The following is a 20,377-nucleotide window of genomic DNA, read 5'->3' on the forward strand; positions in this document are numbered from 1 at the left end:
CCGGAGCCTGTGCTCCGCAACGGGAGAGGCCACAGCAAAGGGAGGCCCGCATACCACAAAAAAAAAAAAAAAAAAAAAAAAAAAAAAAGATAACCAGTAAGAACCTGCTGTATAAAAAATAAATAAAATAAAATAAAATAAAATTAGGTAATGAAAATAGAAGATAAATTAGAAGTCTCAGGAAAAACCAAACTGATAAGCCATGTTGTATGGAAATTAGAAAGACAAAACGAAGGGGCAGAGGCAGGAATATGGAGTGATTTCTATTTTTTAACCACAAAAGTAACAGCAGCCAGGAACACAGTGTGGATCAGACCCCATGGGGTTGAGGGTCTCAGCATGGTGCATTCTCCACACCCTATTACTCTGGCAAAGGATGCCTTCATGATGCAAACAGCATTATGAGGAAATCCTCAAGCTCTGAATAAAACCATAACTGGTCAGAGCCTTAAATGACCTGGGTATCACTATCTGGGAGACAGAGCTTTCCATATAAAAGGATTAACTTGAACCTGGGCACACAAGACAGACCCTGGGTGCTGCTACTCCCGCCGATTCTCATTTGACTCAGTGTTGAGTAGTAAGGCACGTGAGTGACTATTCACATTGTCTAGGGTCGTTTTCTCTCACACTGCTACTTGAAGGGAGACCTCAGGCCCAGGACAAAGAGGGAGCTGAGTATAAAAGTACAGAGCGATCCAGGCCACCTATTACCTGGAGAGCTCCCCTGTATTTAGAAAGTTGGGCCCATTCAGGGTGGGGAGAAAACATGGTCCATACCACTCTATGAGGGACCTACAAATAGAGAATTCTCAGAAAATGGCAACCAAGATAGTAGCAGGAGTAGAGGAGGGACGATTTGATTCTAGAAACTGTGAGAGAAGAATAAACATTTGACTGAACTGGGAATCTGTAACCACATAAGTACTAGAAAATAAAATCATAGCTATGTTTAATAATTGACAAAGTTGTTCTTATTCCTTGTTGATGCAGCAGAAAGAACTAGGGACAAAAGGTGCTTGGAAAGCTTTCTCTGCTTTGATATGAGAAACAACTTGCTAATTACATACCTACTCCTCCCCAAAAGGGAACAGAATGCACCCCAAAGTCAACAGCCTCTCAAGCACAGAAAGCGTTAGACCAGAGGCTGCATACACATGACTATTACTGGAGATGCTTCATTTTCTTGGCCTCATATTCCCATCTGAAAGCACTTCAATAACACTCCAGGGCTCTGTCTCCACCCCTCACATCTCCCCAGGAAAAGAGGAGGGATGTACCTGACTGGCGAATTTGGGAGAAGTAACCAGGCCTACAATTCAGCTCCCGCTCCACTGTGCCCTGACTCAGAAGCAAATGCATGCATCCTGGCTGCCCGCAGCAGCCTGAGGGAGGGCTGCGGTAGTCCAGGCTATGCAGTGACTGAGGCTAAGTCTGTCTGATCCAGGTGTAAAGTACTAGCAAGTCACCTTGGTCAATGTCTTAAGCCATGGTTTCCTACCATCTGTATCAGATAATATTTAGCTCTCCAGCTGTCTACTTCCCAACTGTTTCCAAACTCAGACAAGGAAGAGGGTGTTATTACATTGTCCCCTAAGACTCTAAGGATATCTGTGAGGAATACTGTCCTGGGGGAAATGTTAGACCATATAACTCAGAAGTTGTTCTTAATGTAGGATTCTGTGACTTAATGACTTCTCACAGATTTCTAGGATCTTCTAACTTAGTGTCCAGTTGACTTTTCAAATTCAATGAACCTAAAATTAAATTTCTCTTCCCCCCACACCAGCTCACTCTCCCAACATTGCAGCACATCAAAAGTACAACTGGCCTCACATTCATTGAGATGTAAAAGGTTAAAGTTCCCAAATGGTAGGGAAGTTGAAAACATCCCTATCATGATTGCAAATCAATACTGTCATAACCAAGTGGTGTTTGAAAATCTGTGATCGCCAAGATCTAGTGAGAGTATGGAGAAAAGAGAAGGGGTCAAGGTCAGTATCCACAGGTGCTGTGAGGAAGCTGGGGGAGGGGGAAGAGCAAGAAACCTAACATGAGGACAAAGAAATAATTCCCAGAGAAAACGACTAGGATGTGTCATGCCATAGAACCACCCCCCTCCAAAAAAAGAGCATTTCAAAAAAGAAGCATAATCAAATGCTTCTCAAAGAACAGGGAAGAAGTGAGCATAAGCTATTGGATTTGATGATTAAGAAATTCCTGGGAATGAGACCAAGTTTGTGGCAGTGGGGCTGAAAGGGGAAAAATAATTTCCCATTCATTTATTCAACCAACATTTATTGAGCATCTAGGGGTTATGAATTCAAAGCATGTAAGCCACTGTCCCTGTCCTCAAGGCACTTACAGTCCAAGAGGAAAACAGAAAGTAGACAGTTATAACAGACCGTAAGAAATGCTTCAGGGGCTCTGGGAGCACATATGAAGAGTAACTAACCAAGACTAAGGGAGAGGACAGAAGATCAAAGGTAGCCTTTCTGGAAAAGATGACATCTGAGCTGTGCCTAGACAGGAGTGAGCCAGTCAAAGAAGAGAAGGGGACCCTATACAGAAAGGGCATAATGGCTGGAGAGAGTGTCTTATACTTGAGCAGTAGACTAGGTAACTCAGTATGGCTAGAGCCAAAGATTCCTGTGGAGAAATGGTGGAGAATGAAGCTGAAAGGTAATGAGGGGGACAGAAAGGGCTTTGTGGGCAATGTTAGAGCCGATGGGGAGTCAAGGAGAGATTTTAAGCAGGAAAGTAACATGAATAAATGTGACTTTAGAAAGACATCTCTGGTGGGCAAATGAAAAATGAGTTGGAAGGTCAAGGTCAAGAATAGATGCTGGAAGACCCAACTAAGGGTTGGGTCTTTAGATATAGATATAGATATATAGATATATCTAGATATCGATATATATCACATTTTCTTTTATCCATTCATCTGTCGATGGATACTCAGGTTGTTTCTATGTCTTGGCTAATTGTAAATAATGCTGCAGTGAACATGGGGCATCTTTTTGAGTTAGTGTTTTTGTTCCCTTCAGATAAATACCCAGAAGTGGAATTGCTGAATCATATGGTAGTTCTGTTTTTAATTTTTTGAGGAACTTCGATGTTTTTCATAGTGGCCGCAACAATTTACATCCCCACCTTTGCTTTTGTTGTTCCTTTTAGTAAAGGTGTTCATCTTTTACCCTGATATATTTTCTTCATAGCATTTAATTCTATATGACATGTCCTTGTGTATTTGTTTCCTTGTTTGCTATCTGATTCTTCACACTAAAATATAAGCCCCTTGAGAGCAAGGTATTTGTCTATTCCACCACTATTTCCCCAATACCTAAAGCAAAGCCTTGTACATTGTAGGCGTTCAACATAGTTATTAAATAAATAAAATAAAATCTTTATTGAGCACCTGCTTGTGCCATCCTCTTAGGTACTGAGGATAAAGAAATGTAAAAAATCAATAAACAGGAATTTCAATTAAATAGATTTGGGAGACCAGAAAGGAGAGCTCTTACACCTGCAAGGATAGCAGAGCCCAACAGGAAGAACCCCTCTTCTTTCCATGGCAAAGACTCAGGCAGTGAGAAGCCATGGGATCTTTGTTTACTTAGCCCTCCCAACTTGCTTTTCCTTCTTATAAAAGCGCTCTCCTTCCCTTGCCATTGGGGGACTTGCGCATGACTCATAATGGTTACAGACCTCCAATTGCAATTCTCTTCTGCTCCTGAATAAACACATCTTTGCTGGAGAATTGCCTGACGGTATATTTGTTTTAGGTCAACAGAAGTAATCAAAACAGATGTAATTCCAAAACCCCAAAAGCATACAATTCAGTGGGAGAGACAGACAAAAAAACAAGAACACTATTAAACAATAATAGTTATGTACAATGAGAAGTGCTATGAAGGAAAAGAACAGGCCTTAGAGCAAGGATTGATTTTAGATTGAGTAATCAGGAGAGGTCTTTCCAATGGGGAACATTCTGAGACGTAAACAGAGACCTAGTCAAACTAACAGCAGATGGAGAAGAGTTCCCTATGGGATATGAGCACGGGCAAAGCCCTCTGTAGGATTTTCTGCATTCACTTCTTACATCTTCCTCTACTGGGATGCTTGTTTTCATCCAAGAATCATAGATGTTTAAAGCTGGAAGTGATCCTAGAAGCTATCTAGCCCACCCTCATTTTACAGAAGAAACTACGAATACATACGTACTTTTTGCTGGGAATTTTCAAAGTCTTTAAACTGAGGGTAAGAGAACTTAGATGCCCTGTGGGAGGTCAGCAAGCTGACAGAGCCAGCAGGGCTACATTTAGAATCCAGTCTTCCTGACTTTCTCTTCAGTGGCTTCCTGTCATTCAGCCATCTAAATTCAATATATTAAAAATAGTAACTTCTACTGAGAAATTACGTATGCTGGGCGTTGTTCTAAGCACTTTGTGTGTATTAACTCATTTAATCCTCACAATAGCAAGTGCAGGAGATATCATTATTATCCTTTCATTACAAATGAGACAGCTTAGAAACAAAAAATTAAGCAAGATGCCCAAGGTCATGCAGCTAGTGATGGAATCAGCTATCCAGACTCCAGAGCATACTCTCAATTTCCATGTAGCTGCCTCTTTCTGTGCTGTAGTTTTTCATCTTACAAATGATGTATCATTTTGCAAGGGTGGTTCCTGCTAAAATTAATGTAGCATCTTCTACAATTTAAAAGTCATGAAAACTTTATATCAAAATCATTTGTAAACTTCTTAACTTAGTTAGTGTTACTGATTAGGGCTGAAGTGATGAAAGCCAGGTGTATGGGCACAGCAGTCTTATACCCAAAATAAACTGATCCTAAAGCAATTTTTAGATTGCTTTATCTAAAGCAATTGCTTTATCTAAATCTTATCTAAAGGCTTCATCTGCTTTTTCACCCACACCACAGATTGAGCCAACACACACATAGTTCTTTGATGGAGCAGTGTGGTTTTGGAAGCTCCCTTATGTGAAGTTCACACAGTACATGCCTAAGAAACTTGGAACCACTCTGCTTTAGTGAATTGAGGTCAGACTGACCTCTGAGGTTATCAAAACATAAACTCAAAAAGTCATTGAGACTACTCTTTTGTTTTAGAATTCCAAGTAATTTAATCTAACCGGCCTGAACCATCTGGTTTCTCTCCTGCCACGTGGTACAAGTTTTAACCTTTTTCCAGGGACTTTTTTCCCCAAGTGAGATGAGTCATCAACACTATAAAATCTGAAGGTGATTTTACAAGTCTTTGCAAGTCCACACACTATTATCTTTTACAAACAAACAAAAAGTTACAGTTGTTTAAAATGAAAGACAGCCCTAAGATACTACTTATATTATTAAACTAATCAAGCACTTTTTCATTTTAGGACAACTGCATTACTTGACTAGATTATTTAGACTTTCCAAATTCATCCACGTAAGGGTTTTCTCTGTATTGCTTGTCAAACTACACACATACAAAAAAAAAACCAACGTTGCATTTTCATGGAAAATGATCTTTGCCAAACCTCCCAACTAGCTCTGAGTTTGACTGATAGCGTATGAGCTCTACCATCTAACAAAGCAGCCTTTCCTAATGGGTAAATGATACTAAGGAAAATGATAGTGAAACAGAACCTGACTTGTTTTCATGAGTTGATGAAACTGAACCTAAAAAGCAAGCCTACAGTTTTCCAAGTTAGGTTCAAATTGTATCGCAATAATTGAAACTGATTGCTGTTTTCAATTATTCCTTCAAAACATTAGGCAGTCTAAATATACAAATCTCTATTTTGAAAACTAACACTTCCAGAAACTTTAAAGTGTAGATCCAACTCACATTACATTTTTATGTTTTGTTTCTTAAGTCCCTGAGAATTCATTGACCAGAGAAGTCACCAAATTAAATGCCATTGTAAAACTATGATTTAAAAAATTAATTCTACAAATCTATTGCATTAATAAGCTTAATAAACCCAACTGTTTAAGACAGGAGTGTTAGAATCATTAATTTCCAATTTTATAATATTATATAAGTTCACTCTTTTATTACCTGTACATTTTAATGGATATTCTTGACAATTTATTTGATTGGGAAAAATTTGAGACTATCTCCAAAAATAATTCTGTGCTTTAGTGTCATGTCAAGATTGAGTAATTTTTAAAAGTTACTCTTGTATTTTTTTAAGGGCGGTACAACTAAACAGATGTATTGAATATAATGGTTCTTTTTTTTTTAACATCTTTATTGGAGTATAATTGCTTTACAATGGTGTGTTAGTTTCTGCTTTATAACAAAGTGAATCAGCTATACATATACATATATCCCCAAATCTCCTCTCTCTTGCATCTCCCTCCCATCCTCCCTATCCCACCCCTCTAGGTGGTTGCAAAGAACCCAGCTGATCTCCCTGTGCTATGCAGCTGCTGCCCACTAGCTATCTATTTTGAATATAATGGTTCTTAATTATTGTTTTTTTCACAATTATTTTACTCATATGTACACATATTATAAATGATTATTTTACATATATCAATATAATTACATATATATGTGTGTGTGTATATATTCTATTTCTTTAGAATTCTCCAAGAGGAAAAACCAGAGTGATATAGAGGCTCTAATTTTACCCATGTCATCAGGAAAACCAGATTCTGGTCTCAGTTTTGTAGTTGTCTGGCTTTGGGGATGTCATTTAATTTCTCAGATCCTCAGCTGTCCCTCCTGAAAAAGGTAATAGCTCAGCACAAAAATCTCTATGTTCTTTTCTAGATCATGCTATGGTTTGAGCACTCTGGAAGACTCTATAAATCTGATCCCAAAAGGGCTCAATATCATTCCACAAAGAGGTGGGGGTGGGAATTAGGGTGGAAGGAGGGACAGGAAGGCTGATCATAACCCATGACATGATATCATAAAGAAATATTTAAAATGCAAAAACTGGCAATGATTTTCATTGTCCTGAGCAAAATCCCCAGTAATTCTACATGTTTCCCGTATCCTGATATGAGATTTTTCCAAAGTGAATCCAAACGTCAATTAATTCAACATAAACTCGTCTCTGTAAGTTTAGAGTTTTGTCAGGTTAATGAGAATGCGGAAGTCTTAAAAATCAAGGGCCAAGAGGGTTGAAACTGCCCAAGGTCGTATTGCTAGTGAGTAGCTAAGGCAAGATATGAACCTAGTTCTCCTGAGCCCTGTGCCTGGACTTTTAATCATTATATTATCAAACCAAAAGACTTCTTATGAGAAAGCATGCAAGTTCATAGCTCATCATAACTGTTGAAGTTTCCATGTACAAGTTTCTGTTAGGGCCCAGATCACATTATAAAATGGTTTATTGGCTCTGGGTTCTGTGGTTCTTCATTAGTTGGCATTTTTAGTTTCTCTGAACTGGAAGACAGAAGAGTATTAAACCAGAGTTCCTCTGCAGCAACTATGTATTGACTTCTTAAACATCTTCTTGTTTCTTATCTGTTGTAATAGTTATTTTGCTTTTTACTGCAACCAACATTTTTTTCTGACAAGGAGGAATGCCCTTTTAAATACTGTCTGATGACTGGCAGTTCAAATCCACCTTCAGTGAGGCTGACTGCCCAATTATCTCACCCAATCCCCCACTCCAAGTCCCCTCCTGCCCATAGCAATCTTGCAGTTAGACCTGGCCTAGTGACAAAGTTCTAACCTAAAGCACATCACTGATATTCTTGACTGTGGGGTCTTGGGGAAACTTTGGCTTTCCTAATAAACAAAGGTAGAGAACCATTTGCCTTCTACCACTGTGATTTTCCCCCTTCTCCTGGCCTGGTGAATGAATATGAGGCTGGAAGAGGAGTAGCCATATTGGAACCATGAGACAATAAGCAAGAGGATACTAAGGACTGTGGAGTGAAAAGATAGAAAATTTCCACTTTTACTGACATTATGGAGGACCAGCACTGGATTGCCTTCCTCTGGACTTTGTGTTATGGGAAAAAAATAAGCCCTTATTTCTTTAAGCCCCACTCTCAGTCAGGTTTTACTGTATTGGTAGGTGAAGGCAGTATAAGCTGATACCTTAGAGAATTACTAGACCCAGAATGTTGTGCATAAAATAGCTACTTTGAAGCACACTGAAGTGTTTGCATCCAGTCAGCTTCTGAGACTAGGGACTTAAATGTTTTTATGCTCTCCTTAAGTCATCTGTATGGAGGCCCATAAAAAGAAAGGCTGTGTTCTTGAGACCTAAAGATCTTTCAGAACCTTACCCCTTTTCTCTTCTGTTTCAATCAGCACTAGGATTATTTTTCAGTTATTGAAAGCTTACCTTTTATGTCTATTCATCAATAATTGTTTAGAGATTTGACTGTCACAAGCACAAGAAACAGCCTGAGGAAAACTTTGATGTTTTTATTCTAGATCTGCACCATCTTTCTTAACCTTGAATTGGAGCAGCACAGTATAATTTCTTAAATGACATATTCATTCACTTGATAAATATTTTACAATATTCTGTATGCTTGTAAATCAGGGAATATAATGTGAATAAGACATACTCCTAGACATCCAGGAATAATCTAGTATGTGTATACCATTGAGTGCCTTGACTAACAGGCAACAAAACCATGTTGAGAAACTGTCTTGTATTTGAAGTTCATTATGCAACTTTCTGTCGACTGCTCCTCATTGACTCAAAACTGATATTAATAATGGCCTGAAAATAGCTTTCATCACTACCCATGGCAGAAATTAGAGAAAAACATCTAACATAAATATTCTATATTATATAGGCAAAATGCCCTTAGAACAGAAAAGGAAGCAAAGATGGGTATGGATGGTACATTTGAAAAGAGGGTACAGAGATCAGGAGAACAGGACTGAGGAAAGGGGTCAGGAAGTAAGTTGAAGGAGTTCCTACCTGATGGCATGTATTTTCTCAGTGAAGAAGGATGGAAAGTGAAGGTGAAGGGCAGTGAAGTGGGGGATTTAGCATGAAAAATTGAATAGTGGTAATAGTCTGCTCAGGGTACCATAACAAAATGCCATAGATTAGGTGGCTTAAACAACAAAAGTGTATTTCTCATAGTTTTGGATGGTGGGAAGTCCAAGATCAAGATTGTGTCCAGTTTGGTTCCTGGTGGGAGCTCTCTCTTCTCTGCCTTCTTGCTGTGTGCTCACATGGCGGAGAGAGAGCGCTGGTGTCTCTGCCTCTTCTTCTACAGGCAACCACCCTATTGGATTAGGACCCCAACCTCATGATTTAACCCTAATCATCTCTTCACAGGCCCTATCTCCAAATATAGTCACATTGGAAGTTAGGGCTTCAGCACAGGAATGGGGAGGGGAGGACACAAACATTTAGTCCATAAATAAGAGCTTAAACAGTCTCTGTAAGAAATGGAAGGAAGAGACCCATAGAAGGATAGACAGGCATTGTTTGGAGTGACTGAAGTTAAATACCACTCAGGAAAACCATCAACAGTCTTCCACTTCCAGCCATGATAAGGTAATGGTACGAAACTATCCTTCCCACCATATATAACTAGAGAAATGGACAAAATATGTGAAACAACTGCTTTCAGGTGTTGGACAACAGTGATCACAATATTCGGACCTGTGAAAGAAGGAAAATAAATGAGATGAGACTTATGATAGCCCAGGCTTTCTGCATGGAGACGTTTTTTGGCTGCTTGTGAGAGAAAGAGTGCCAGGCAGTCTCACTAAGCCAAGGAGATAGAACGCCAGTGGTATTCAAGGATGTTGAGATTGCTGGAATTTATCAGCAAAGTGCTGGAAAAGTGGGAGTTACACAGAGAAGATAGCTTGAGAAGTCTGCATAGGGATCCTTGCATCTTTGCATTTTAAACAATGTGTGTGCAGGGTACACTCCATGAGGCTGAACAAAAAAATGACTACTGGGGACAAAACATCTGCAGGGAATCTGTAAGCAGAACAACTACTATAGTTCACACGGGATTGGAAAATTTACAAATTGAGACAAATCAGAATACAGACATGCCACAGAACACTTGGGGCATTCAGTAAAGACCCAGGAAGGTCACACGATAGGAGTAAGGAAAAACTAGCCTAGAGTATAAGTTATTCTAGTCTTTCCTTAACAAAGCTTAAGTATAAGCTGAGAAAAGATGAAGCTTATCTTCAAGTAAGTTAACTGACTACAAAAACCAGTTCAACACTTCTTAAAAATAACAACATAATATACTCAACAATGTAACTTACTAAACATCCAGCATATAATAAAAAAAATTACTATATCTGTAAAGAAGGAAAATCTGACAAAATACATAACCAAGAGAAAAATTTAGAATGTAAACACACAGAGAAATTACAGGGATAATAAAACTAGTAAACAAGTTCTTTAAAACAGCTATTATAAAAATGCTCAAGGATTTCAAAGAAAAATGAGAGAGAAGTGGAGATTTTTTAAATGAACCAAATAAAACTTCTAGAGATGAATACAACATCTATAGTGAAAAATTCACTGGGATGGCTTAATAGCAGATTAGACACTGACTTTTTTTTTCCCTAAACAAACACTGTTTAATTATTTTGGAGGGAGGCAGTCAACAATAAAAACAAAAAAATCCCTACTATAAAACTAGGCAAATGCCACTAACGACCAATGATTTTCTTGCTGTACATTATGAGGAAATTATCATTTATTGTGCCCTTCCTCTCTGCATCTTTCTGAGATGTTTCTAAACTCAGAATTGACTACATGCATTTTTATCCCCTCTTAAGGTAGTTGAAGAAAAAGGAGCTTAACAAAAGTTAGTAAGAATTTTAAAATATGCTAAGTTCATCCTACTTACAAAATTCAGCAGTATGTTGCAGGCTATCTATTATGCAAATTGTTGGTGCCTTTTTTTGCCAGTTTTGGTGAGTAATTAAACAGAAGTTAATGGCTTTTTAAAGACAGTTGCATATTTACTGTGCTGAACTTGAAGACATAGCAATAAACACTATTTATAATGAAGCACAGAAAGAAAAAAAAAAAGGCTTCAAAAATGAACAGGAACTCAATGAAATGTGGGACAATATTAAGTTGTTTAATATATGTGTAATCATTGTTCCAGAAAGAGGAAGAAGACAGAAAAATATTTGAAGAAATAATGGCTGAAAACTTTCCAAATTTGCTGAACATGTATATCCAAGAGTTCAATGAATTCCAAGAAGGATAAACACAAAGAAAACTACAAGGCATATCAAAATCAGATTGCTAACGATTCAGTAATAAAAAGAAAAATCTTCAAAGCAACAAGAAAGAAAAAGACACATACATACAAAGGAAGAAAAAAAATATTCCACTGATTTCTCATTTAAAATAATGCAATCCAGGAGACAATGGAATGACGTCTTTTAAATGGAATGAATGAAATTTTTAAAAACCTGTCAGTCTAGAAGTCAATGTCTAGAGAAAATCTCTCTCAGAAACAGAGTAAAAATAAAGACTTTTTCAGAGAAATACAAGTTGAGAAAATTAAGCACCAATAGACAGACCTGTGCTTCAAGAAATGTTAAAGGAGGTTCTTCATGCTGAAGGAAAATAGTTCTAGATGAAAAATCTAAACCAAAAGAAAGAAGACCAGAATCAACTGATTTGTGGAAAAATAGAAAATACTTTTTTCTGAGTTTTTAATTTCTTTAAAAGATAATGAACCCTGGGCTTCCCTGGTGGCTCAGTGGTTAAGAATCCACCTGCCAATGCAGGGAACACGGGTTCGAGCCCTGGTCCAGGAAGATCTCACATGCCGCGGAGCAACTAAGCCCATGCGCCACAACTACTGAAGCCTGCTTGCCTAGAGCCCATGCTCCACAACAAGAGAAGCCACCACAATGAGAACCCCCGCACCGCAACAAAGAGTAGCCCCCGCTCTCCGCAGCTAGAGAAAGCCCACTCACAGCAACAAAGACACAACCCAGACAAAAATAAAATAAATAAAATAAATTTATATTTTAAAAAAAAGATAATGAATCCCTTCCACTACCCTTTCGCTTTCTTCTTTCAATACAATTCAGTCCTAAAGCCATTAGATTGGTCCAAGCAAAGCAGGCATCCATGCCAGGGTAAGGGGAGCAGAGGGGGCTCTGTTGGCCCAGAACAGGGCATCAGAACTAGGGTGCATAAAGTGGAGCATCCACTCAGTGGAGCAGCCTTCCTTGCACAAAACAGGTGAGGAGGGTGTCCCCAAGGAGGAATGTCCCAGAGTAGAATATCAGAGCCCCAGTGGAAAAAGGAAGACAAATGAGGAAGCATGGCTCACTGTGGGATATTGGAGCCCAAAGTAGATGGAGCCCAAGAAGAGGACATCTGCCCAGCACAGACAGTCAGAGAACAAGCAGACTGAGAAGGGCATTCGTCCACATAGAAGTATAATGTAAGATGTTGAAGTCTGCAAGGAATGAGGAGGAAGTCCCTAAGGAGGGGCAGCCACTGTGGGATGTCAGAACCTGAGCAGGACAAGGAGGGGGAACCAAGGAAGTGAAATCCTGTATAACATACCAGGAGCTAAGTGGGATGTGGAAAGTGGCTCTATTGGGGGAGGAGGGTGGCATGTGGTGACAGAGCCTATTCAGTATAAGGTGGGCATCCCCAAAGAGGGGCAGCCCATGCATGGAGCGTCAGAGCCTGAGTAGGGTAAGGAGGGCATCTACATAGGAAGGTGCCCAGTGCAGGGCGTGTTAGCCCAAACAAAGTTAGAAAGGCAACTACATAGGAGGAAAAGCAACTGGCATAGGATGTCAGAGCCCAAGCAGTATGAGGAGGGCCTCTGCATGGCAAGGGATGTCAAAGCCTGAGCAGGATGAGGAAGGTCTCCACACAGGGAGGGAACAGTGGCAGCCACGTGTGTGACTGCTTACACACAGGGGGAGTGATCAAATAAGTAAATGCATGAAGAATAATGAGAGCTGGGATTCTCACTGTTGGAGAAGGACATTGCAGCTATGTAAAAGGAGGAGACTAGTATGAGCCCTGTGGTGCTAAATTGGACCTGGAAGTATCCACATACAGTTTAGGTTTAGTTTAGGTTTTTTAGGTATATAGAGGTACATAGATATGGGGAAAAAAATATATATGTGTGTTCCTACTTACAGTCTCTAGTTCTGTCTACTGAGAAGGCATGGGAGAAGCAACACTTCAATGGTGATGAACACAGATAGAGTTCAAATCTTGGTTCCTATGTACAATTCTCCATTAAAAAGGATTCAAAGAGTCCTAGAGAAAGGACCTATCCAGGGTGGAGCACAGAAAGTACAAGAGGAGCCTGGGACATCATGCTGTGCTATAAAGTAAGGAAGTGCTCAGAGGATGATAGTTACACATCAAAGGGACAGAGAAGGCAACCTGAAAGGACTCCCACTGAATCTGGAACAATTTGAGCACCAAAATAAATAGTGATAGTAATGGATTAAAACCCATTGAATAAAATAGAAAACCATGAGTCCATACTGATATAAATAAACTAAAAGTTTGATGAGGAATGGGTATATTTATATAATTGTAAAGTACCTACCCACGAAATGCACATCCATTACAAAGGGGGCAACTGAATAGTGGAGAAGCCTAGCAGACACCACTTTCAACAAGCAGCCACCATGAAATCACCAATCCTGGGCAAATCCAAATCCTGTGCCGCTGATAGGATGCAGTGAGAAGAGCACAGTATGATGTCTGTGGTATTTCCAGCAAACATGCAGAACCTGAATCTATTCTTGAGGAAACATAAAACAAGCTCAAATTAAGAGATCTTCTACAGTAAACCTGGCCTGATATTTATGTCAAGGGAATGAAAATTAAAGAAAGGCAGACTAAAGGAGAGGAAGGGCCATGATAATCAACTGTTCTGTGTGATTCTGGACTGCATCCTTTTACATTATTGGGACAACTGGGGATACCCAAATTAGGTCCGAGGATTTTGATGGCTGACTGTAAGAGGATGCCCTTGTTTATAGTAAATACACCAATAATATTTAGGGGTGATAGGGCATAATGTCAGCAACTTACTCCCAACTCGTTCAGGAAAAAAAGTTCTTTGTGTTGTACTTGCAACTTTTCTGTTTGAGATTGTTAAAAATGAAAAATACATGCTGAATAAAATATAATTGACTGTTTAAAGCAAAAATAAATTCTAATGTAGGGTTTATAAATACATAGAAATAAAATGCATGGCAATAATAGCATGAAGCACAGGAGGGGGGAAATGAAAGCATACTCTTGTTAGGTTCTTACATCATATGTAAAGGGATAAAAAGTTATTCTAAGGCATAATGTGCAATAAATTAAAAATGCAGCTGCTTACAATGTAAATAAAGAAACAGCAGTCAAAAGGTAGGAGTTCAAAGACAAAAAGCAGCTGCATAAGCGTAGGAAGGAGTGTGATACGGCTTAGAAAAATAGCTAAGAATGACATATTAATATGACACAAAAAGAGAAATAATTAGGGCAACAGTAATAGACTCTGTTACTTAAAGCTTTAAAATGTCTCTCATCAAAAGACTCCATGGGCAAGATTGAAAGCAAGCATCAAGTGTAGGGGAAAAAATCTCAAATACATTCCAGGCAAAGGGTGAATATTACCAGTATATAAAGAGCTATTATGAACTGTAAGAAAATTATAAGGATTCCAATTTAAAAACAAGCAAGAGATGAGCAGGCAATTTATAAAGAGGAAACAGTGGACAAAAATGTCCTCATCCTAACTCTATGCCATACATAAAGTGCAAAATTAGATATAAATATAGGTATAGATATCTTGTTTCCCAAAATAACTTGAGCTCAAGTCTCTACATTTAGAAGGATGGATTTAATACATGGAATTTTATAATGTAAATCTGCCATCAACCAGAATAAGACGATATTTTACAATTCTTCCACCATGTATCAGGTAGTCCCACAAAGTAGAAATTGCTTATTTATCAAAATAGGAAAGAATATAACCAGTAGTTGGAATTATGGTTTATATTTCAGAGATCAATTCAATGAGTTGTAAGCTATAGATACATGATTCTTGTTGTTATGAACTCATGCTCTAAGGAAGAAAGATGATAGGCATAAATATTTTAACTAACTGAAAGGTGCAATATGGCAAGCCCCATTTATATTCTGGAGTGTAGGTATAACGTTAAGATTAAAAGATTAGGGATTAGAGATGAAAAGCTAAGCATTGGGTTATCTAAAATCTGTTGTACCTTAAATGACAATATATGCTTGAAGGAGGAAGGAAAGAAAGACATTCCTTTCATTCTTATTTACTATAGCTTTAATTTCTCCATTTTTGATTGTTATAACAATTTACAGCCATCCAAATTGATGACTTCCAAAAAGTGAAATAGCCCAAAGCTAATTGTAAAAAATATTTTTCTTCAAAATATGGCTTCCAACATTCATGCAAGGTTCATAAAACCACTCTTTAAACAAACACTGTGAAAATAACTAGTTAAGACATGTGAATTCATACGAACCTGTAATACTGTTCTTTTGGGTAACTGTGAAACGTCAAATTCAGGAATCTCACCTACAAGAAAGACTTCAGACACATTTTGTTCAGGAGAAATGTATGCTTCTTTAGAATTTACTCTGAATTTTAACTTGCTTCTCCATTTTTTTAATTGAAGTTCATGCTTTAACATCTGCCATGAAAATAATTTACAAATTCCATGGAACTCTTGTAAGGATTAAATGAGATAATACATGTAAAACACAATGCTTGATACAATCATAGAACCAATTAAACATTATTTATTATCATCGTTGTCATTATATAAATTATCATTGTCCACAGCACGTGTAATAATGTGTAGTCTCTGAATCACCATTATAGATCATTTCCACCAGTTGTCATACAACATTGGCATAGGCAGTCACCTTGAAGATGTGGTCCAGCCTTCTCTTTTAGAGATGAGGAAGCTGAATCCCAGAGAGTCAAGGTTCTGGTAATGCCAGAACTGGTATGTGGGGCATGGAAGGGTGAGGGTTAGCATGGAGCTATAGAAGGAGAGTTAGGGGAATTCCCTGGCGGTCCACTGCTTAGGACTCTGTGCTCTCACTGCCCAGAGCCTGGGTTCAATCCCTGGTCGGGGAACTAAGATCCCACAAGCCACATGGTGCAGCCAAAGATGAAAAAAATAAATAAAAAATAAAAATAAATAAATAAAAAATTATTTTAAAAAAGAGAGAGAGTCAGAAGGAAAGAATTTGGAGAATTGCCTAGCCTATCATCACAGGAAGTCCCCATTTTAACTTTCAATACATTCCTTAAAACTGCATAATCAAGAAAACACCCAAAGGGTAAATAAGTGTTGTACCCATACAAACACACACACACACACACACACACACACACACACAGTTTTGGTATAATATATGGATATATTAGAGCCTAAGGAAGAGCACACATTGGAGAGCTAGCACATACAAGTGTTCCCTGCCTCTCCTCCCAGCAGACACCTGCCATCCTCACTCCACCCTAGTGAATACTGGCCTAGTAATATTGTTAGGCCAAGATATCACGTAGCTAAAAGAAAACATTTTCTCTAACTATTTGATACATATCTATATTGAGGATATTATTATCATATATATTAATATATATCAACTACTACAAAACATTATGCTCAGTGTATGGGGATGGTTAAGAGAACAATACTGCCTGCTCTCAGGGATGTTCAGTTTAAGGGGATGTAAAAGGGGCAGCCTGGTCATGCACAGTTACATTTTCACCATTAGACAATCAATGGCCAGGCTAGGGGCCAGGTCAAAACATTAGCTTAGTACAAGAAGTGGTGGAAAACACAGAATGACCAGACTAAAACAGTGGTACCCGAAGTACAACCGTTTAACTGGCAACGTTGAAAATGTAGTCCACAAAAGGCAGGTGCTAGAGTACATCCGGTTAGAACACCAGTTCAATACCAGGGGATGATAAACTTCTAGAGAGCAAGAATGATCAATGCTTTATGCATCTCAGTCTCCTCCGCAGACTCTAGCACTGTTTCAAGCATTATGTGAGTAATAAATCTTTTCTTACTCTCTTGGTACATACGTAGTATCGTCAGTGTCAATATCTGAAACAATCTGGGGTGAGAGGCATTGATCTTCCCCTCCACAGGGCAACCATAAAACAGGGGGGTTAATTTCTTCCTATTTTTCTCTTTCCTATTTATCCCAACTTTGTATTTCAAAGAATATTAATAAAACATTACCTACTAAATAACGTAACTACAAAAAATTCCAGCATGTTTCTATGTCTGTTCCTAGTAGTTACTGTGAATATTCTAAAACAACATTAAATGATAATATACTGTACTGATAGCTAAAGCAAACTAGAGATACTTTTAAGTTTGGAGGAGTTTGCTTGGATCCTCTGTTTTGATTGATTTAATTCCTAATGGGTGTCCCAGTTAAGAATGATTCTTTAAATTTAGCAATTTAGTAGTTTAAAAAATAATTTAGTATTAAGATTATAATTTATTAAATTGAATGTTGAAAAAGAATAAATAGCAATTTAATCTTATCTAGAAAAGAATAAATTTAGTCTTTATCATTTATTTCTGTTATAATCATATCAAACAGTTTCTCTTCCACTTTAGACATCTATATCCACCTAAACACTTGCTTAAACAAAAAATCTTGGTGTCTTTATCAATAAATTTAAACAAAGTGTTAAAAAGATTTTTCCTTGATGTTCATAGTTCAAATGAAACAACAAAATTTTTTAGGAAATATTTTGGGTAGCTGAGGTGACATTTAAATTACTAAGTTAAAAGAACAAGGACCCCATTAAAAGTATATAATATTCAGGACTTTAGTGTTTTCCACACGGCATTATTATCTGAGGCAACATCAATGTAACAGCAAAATTCAGTTTCTAAAAAAATTGTTTCCAATATGCCATACCAGCTCATCTTCTCTCTTTTTATACTTATGTCTTGCTTTATCCCTCCATTTAGTTAGGATAATTATCAGCTTGTAGCAGTAAAACATCTGTTGTACCCGCAGTAGTGTATCTGAAGAAAGTGCATTAGAGTACTGTATATAGTTAAAGCTGCTCTCAAAAAACAAAGTGTTTAATATTCTATCATGTTTATAATATGAACCAATGTTGCATCTGATAGTTTGTTATTTTAATTACATATGAAATTACTTTTGACAGCAGTAGATAGTACTCCTGAGACTTTATTAACCTGTAAACATCACCTTTGCCCTTATAAATTAAGATATAATAGATGCAATAAAATGTCAAGATACATGTCATTTCTTTTTAACAAATCTGTTCTTTATAAAACCAGAACTTCCAAATTTATGCATAGAAATACAATCATGAGGTAGTATTCTGATTTAATTAAATACCCTATGATTAAATAGATTGTTCCTTATTTATTTATTTATTTATTTATATTTATATTTATATTTTTTTAACCAGGGGTCCAAAGCTCAAACATAGGGGCCAGGCTGGGAAGGAGGATGATTAAGGCAGGCCTTGGGGACACCACTCTTAGATAATTGTTTCCTCTCAGAAACAGAGACCCACTACCCTTTTGTTAAAACCATCAGAGGGTCCACTCTGAGGTACCAACAGGAGCCAATCAAGAGGAAATGATTCTCTGATTTGCAGCAGCCATAAACAAATCAGTATCTGGTGAACTGGGTAAGATCTCTATTCTTGCTCCTAAGAGCACATACATGCACTGTCCACTCATTACAACTATCAAGGGTTTAAGTAAAACAAACTTATTTTTCTTTAGGTTTTCTCAGGTATTCATTAAATGAAATATCTATAAAGAATGAAGAGCTCTCTACAAAAAATAGTCAGTTTGGATATCTATCTATCTATATCTATACCATCTCTCTATTATGTAAAAAAGTTAATAGTAGATCCCTATTTATATTGAAACTTGTATATAAATCACACAAATGCATATAGAATTTTATTTTAAATATGCCTATTTTCTATTACACTAAAACACCTTGAGACATATCTCATTAAATATTTTAAATCAGTGGCTTTACATTTCATGACAATCCTCTAGATATAAAAATAATAAAAAATTCTTTGGTACAAGTTATGTTTAACTGTTAAGTTTGTTGAAACTTTGGGTACATGAAAACAAAAAACCAATTACTACTATGTAAGGATTTACCTTTAAGTCGTTCTTTTCGACCTTTCACGTAAGAGTGCCAGTGATGAAATACACATTTTTTAAGTCTGAAATTGTCATATTCTATTGATTTTTCCATTTTTTCAGCCAGAAGGTCATCTTCATTTGTAGGAGGTATTGCTATCTCTCTCCACGTGCTGTAAGCAGAAAATACAGAAACATAATATTTTGATGTTACAGCAATACATTAGTAAATAAATTGAGAGAGAGAAGAAGAAATACACTGGGCTTCCTTTACCTCCTCAAAAACCACAGCATGAAAGAAATTGTTATTTTTATTGTTTTATTTACAGCCAGTCCTTGCATTTCCTTTAAGCTTGCACTTCCCTTGTCTACATTTCTAAAGAAAGCCCAGAAAGCTCTGAAATCAAAAAGTTTTTTTTTTTTCATAACCTATCTAAGGGCAAAGCTAGACCTGACCTAAACTAATTTTGCATCAAAACCTCTCTGAATCTGACACATAGCTGTTCATAGTCTTTCTTCACTTTACTTAGTAAGAATATACATATATGTTTTACTGTTGAAATACTAATATGTTCAGATATGTTTGGTTCCAACGTGCCATCCCAGACACCACTGAACATGTTATACAGTACACAGTATGTGCAGAGATTTCCTTTCTAAAAATTTTTCTTAGAAAGGGAATCTAGATTCCAAAACATGTTGTCTCCAAGGGCTTCAGATAAGCGGATTGTGGACCTACACTTTCAATTTTGAAGTTCTATTAAAAAAAAAAAGTGACACCTCAAAGAAGTAAAGAACGTCTTTTAACTAAGTAAAAACCAATGAAATATAAAAGAAATATATAATACAAAATGGTGGAAACAAGATTAAATAGGTAGGGACTTCCGTGGTGGCGCAGTGGTTAAGAATCCGCCTGCCACTGCAGGGGGACACGGGTTCGAGCCCTGGTCCAGGAAGATCCCACATGCCGTGGAACAACTAAGCCCATGCAACACAACTACTGAGCCCACGCACCGTAGAGCCCGTGCTCCACAACAAGAGAAGCCACCGCAATGAGAAGCACATGCACTGCAACGAAGAGTAGCCCCCGCTCGCTGCAACTAGAGAAAGCCCGCCCGCAGCAACGAAGACCCAATGCAGCCCAAAATAAACACATTAATTAATTAATTTTTAAAAAGGGTTAAACAGGTAAAATCAGCACAACTGGCCAAAAGTGAGCTGTTCTTCACATGGAGAATGTC

At 37.7% G+C, this 20,377-nt stretch overlaps 1 protein-coding gene across 1 annotated transcript in view; it reads right to left on the reverse strand.

The window, feature by feature from the left end:
- FBXL13 (F-box and leucine rich repeat protein 13) overlaps nucleotides 1-20,377 on the reverse strand; it is a 192,261-nt gene that overhangs the window by 145,833 nt on the left and 26,051 nt on the right. Inside the window, exons 5-7 of the mRNA XM_024115971.1 lie at nucleotides 19,155-19,309; nucleotides 17,911-18,020; nucleotides 15,477-15,644 (exon numbers count right to left, since the gene is read on the reverse strand). Of these exons, the coding sequence (XP_023971739.1) occupies nucleotides 15,477-15,644; nucleotides 17,911-18,020; nucleotides 19,155-19,309 (433 nt within the window). The remainder of the gene's footprint in view (nucleotides 1-15,476; nucleotides 15,645-17,910; nucleotides 18,021-19,154; nucleotides 19,310-20,377) is intronic.

The sequence above is a fragment of the Physeter macrocephalus genome, chromosome 5, assembly GCF_002837175.3.
Source record: "Physeter macrocephalus isolate SW-GA chromosome 5, ASM283717v5, whole genome shotgun sequence".
NCBI classification, from domain to species: Eukaryota; Metazoa; Chordata; class Mammalia; order Artiodactyla; family Physeteridae; genus Physeter; species Physeter macrocephalus.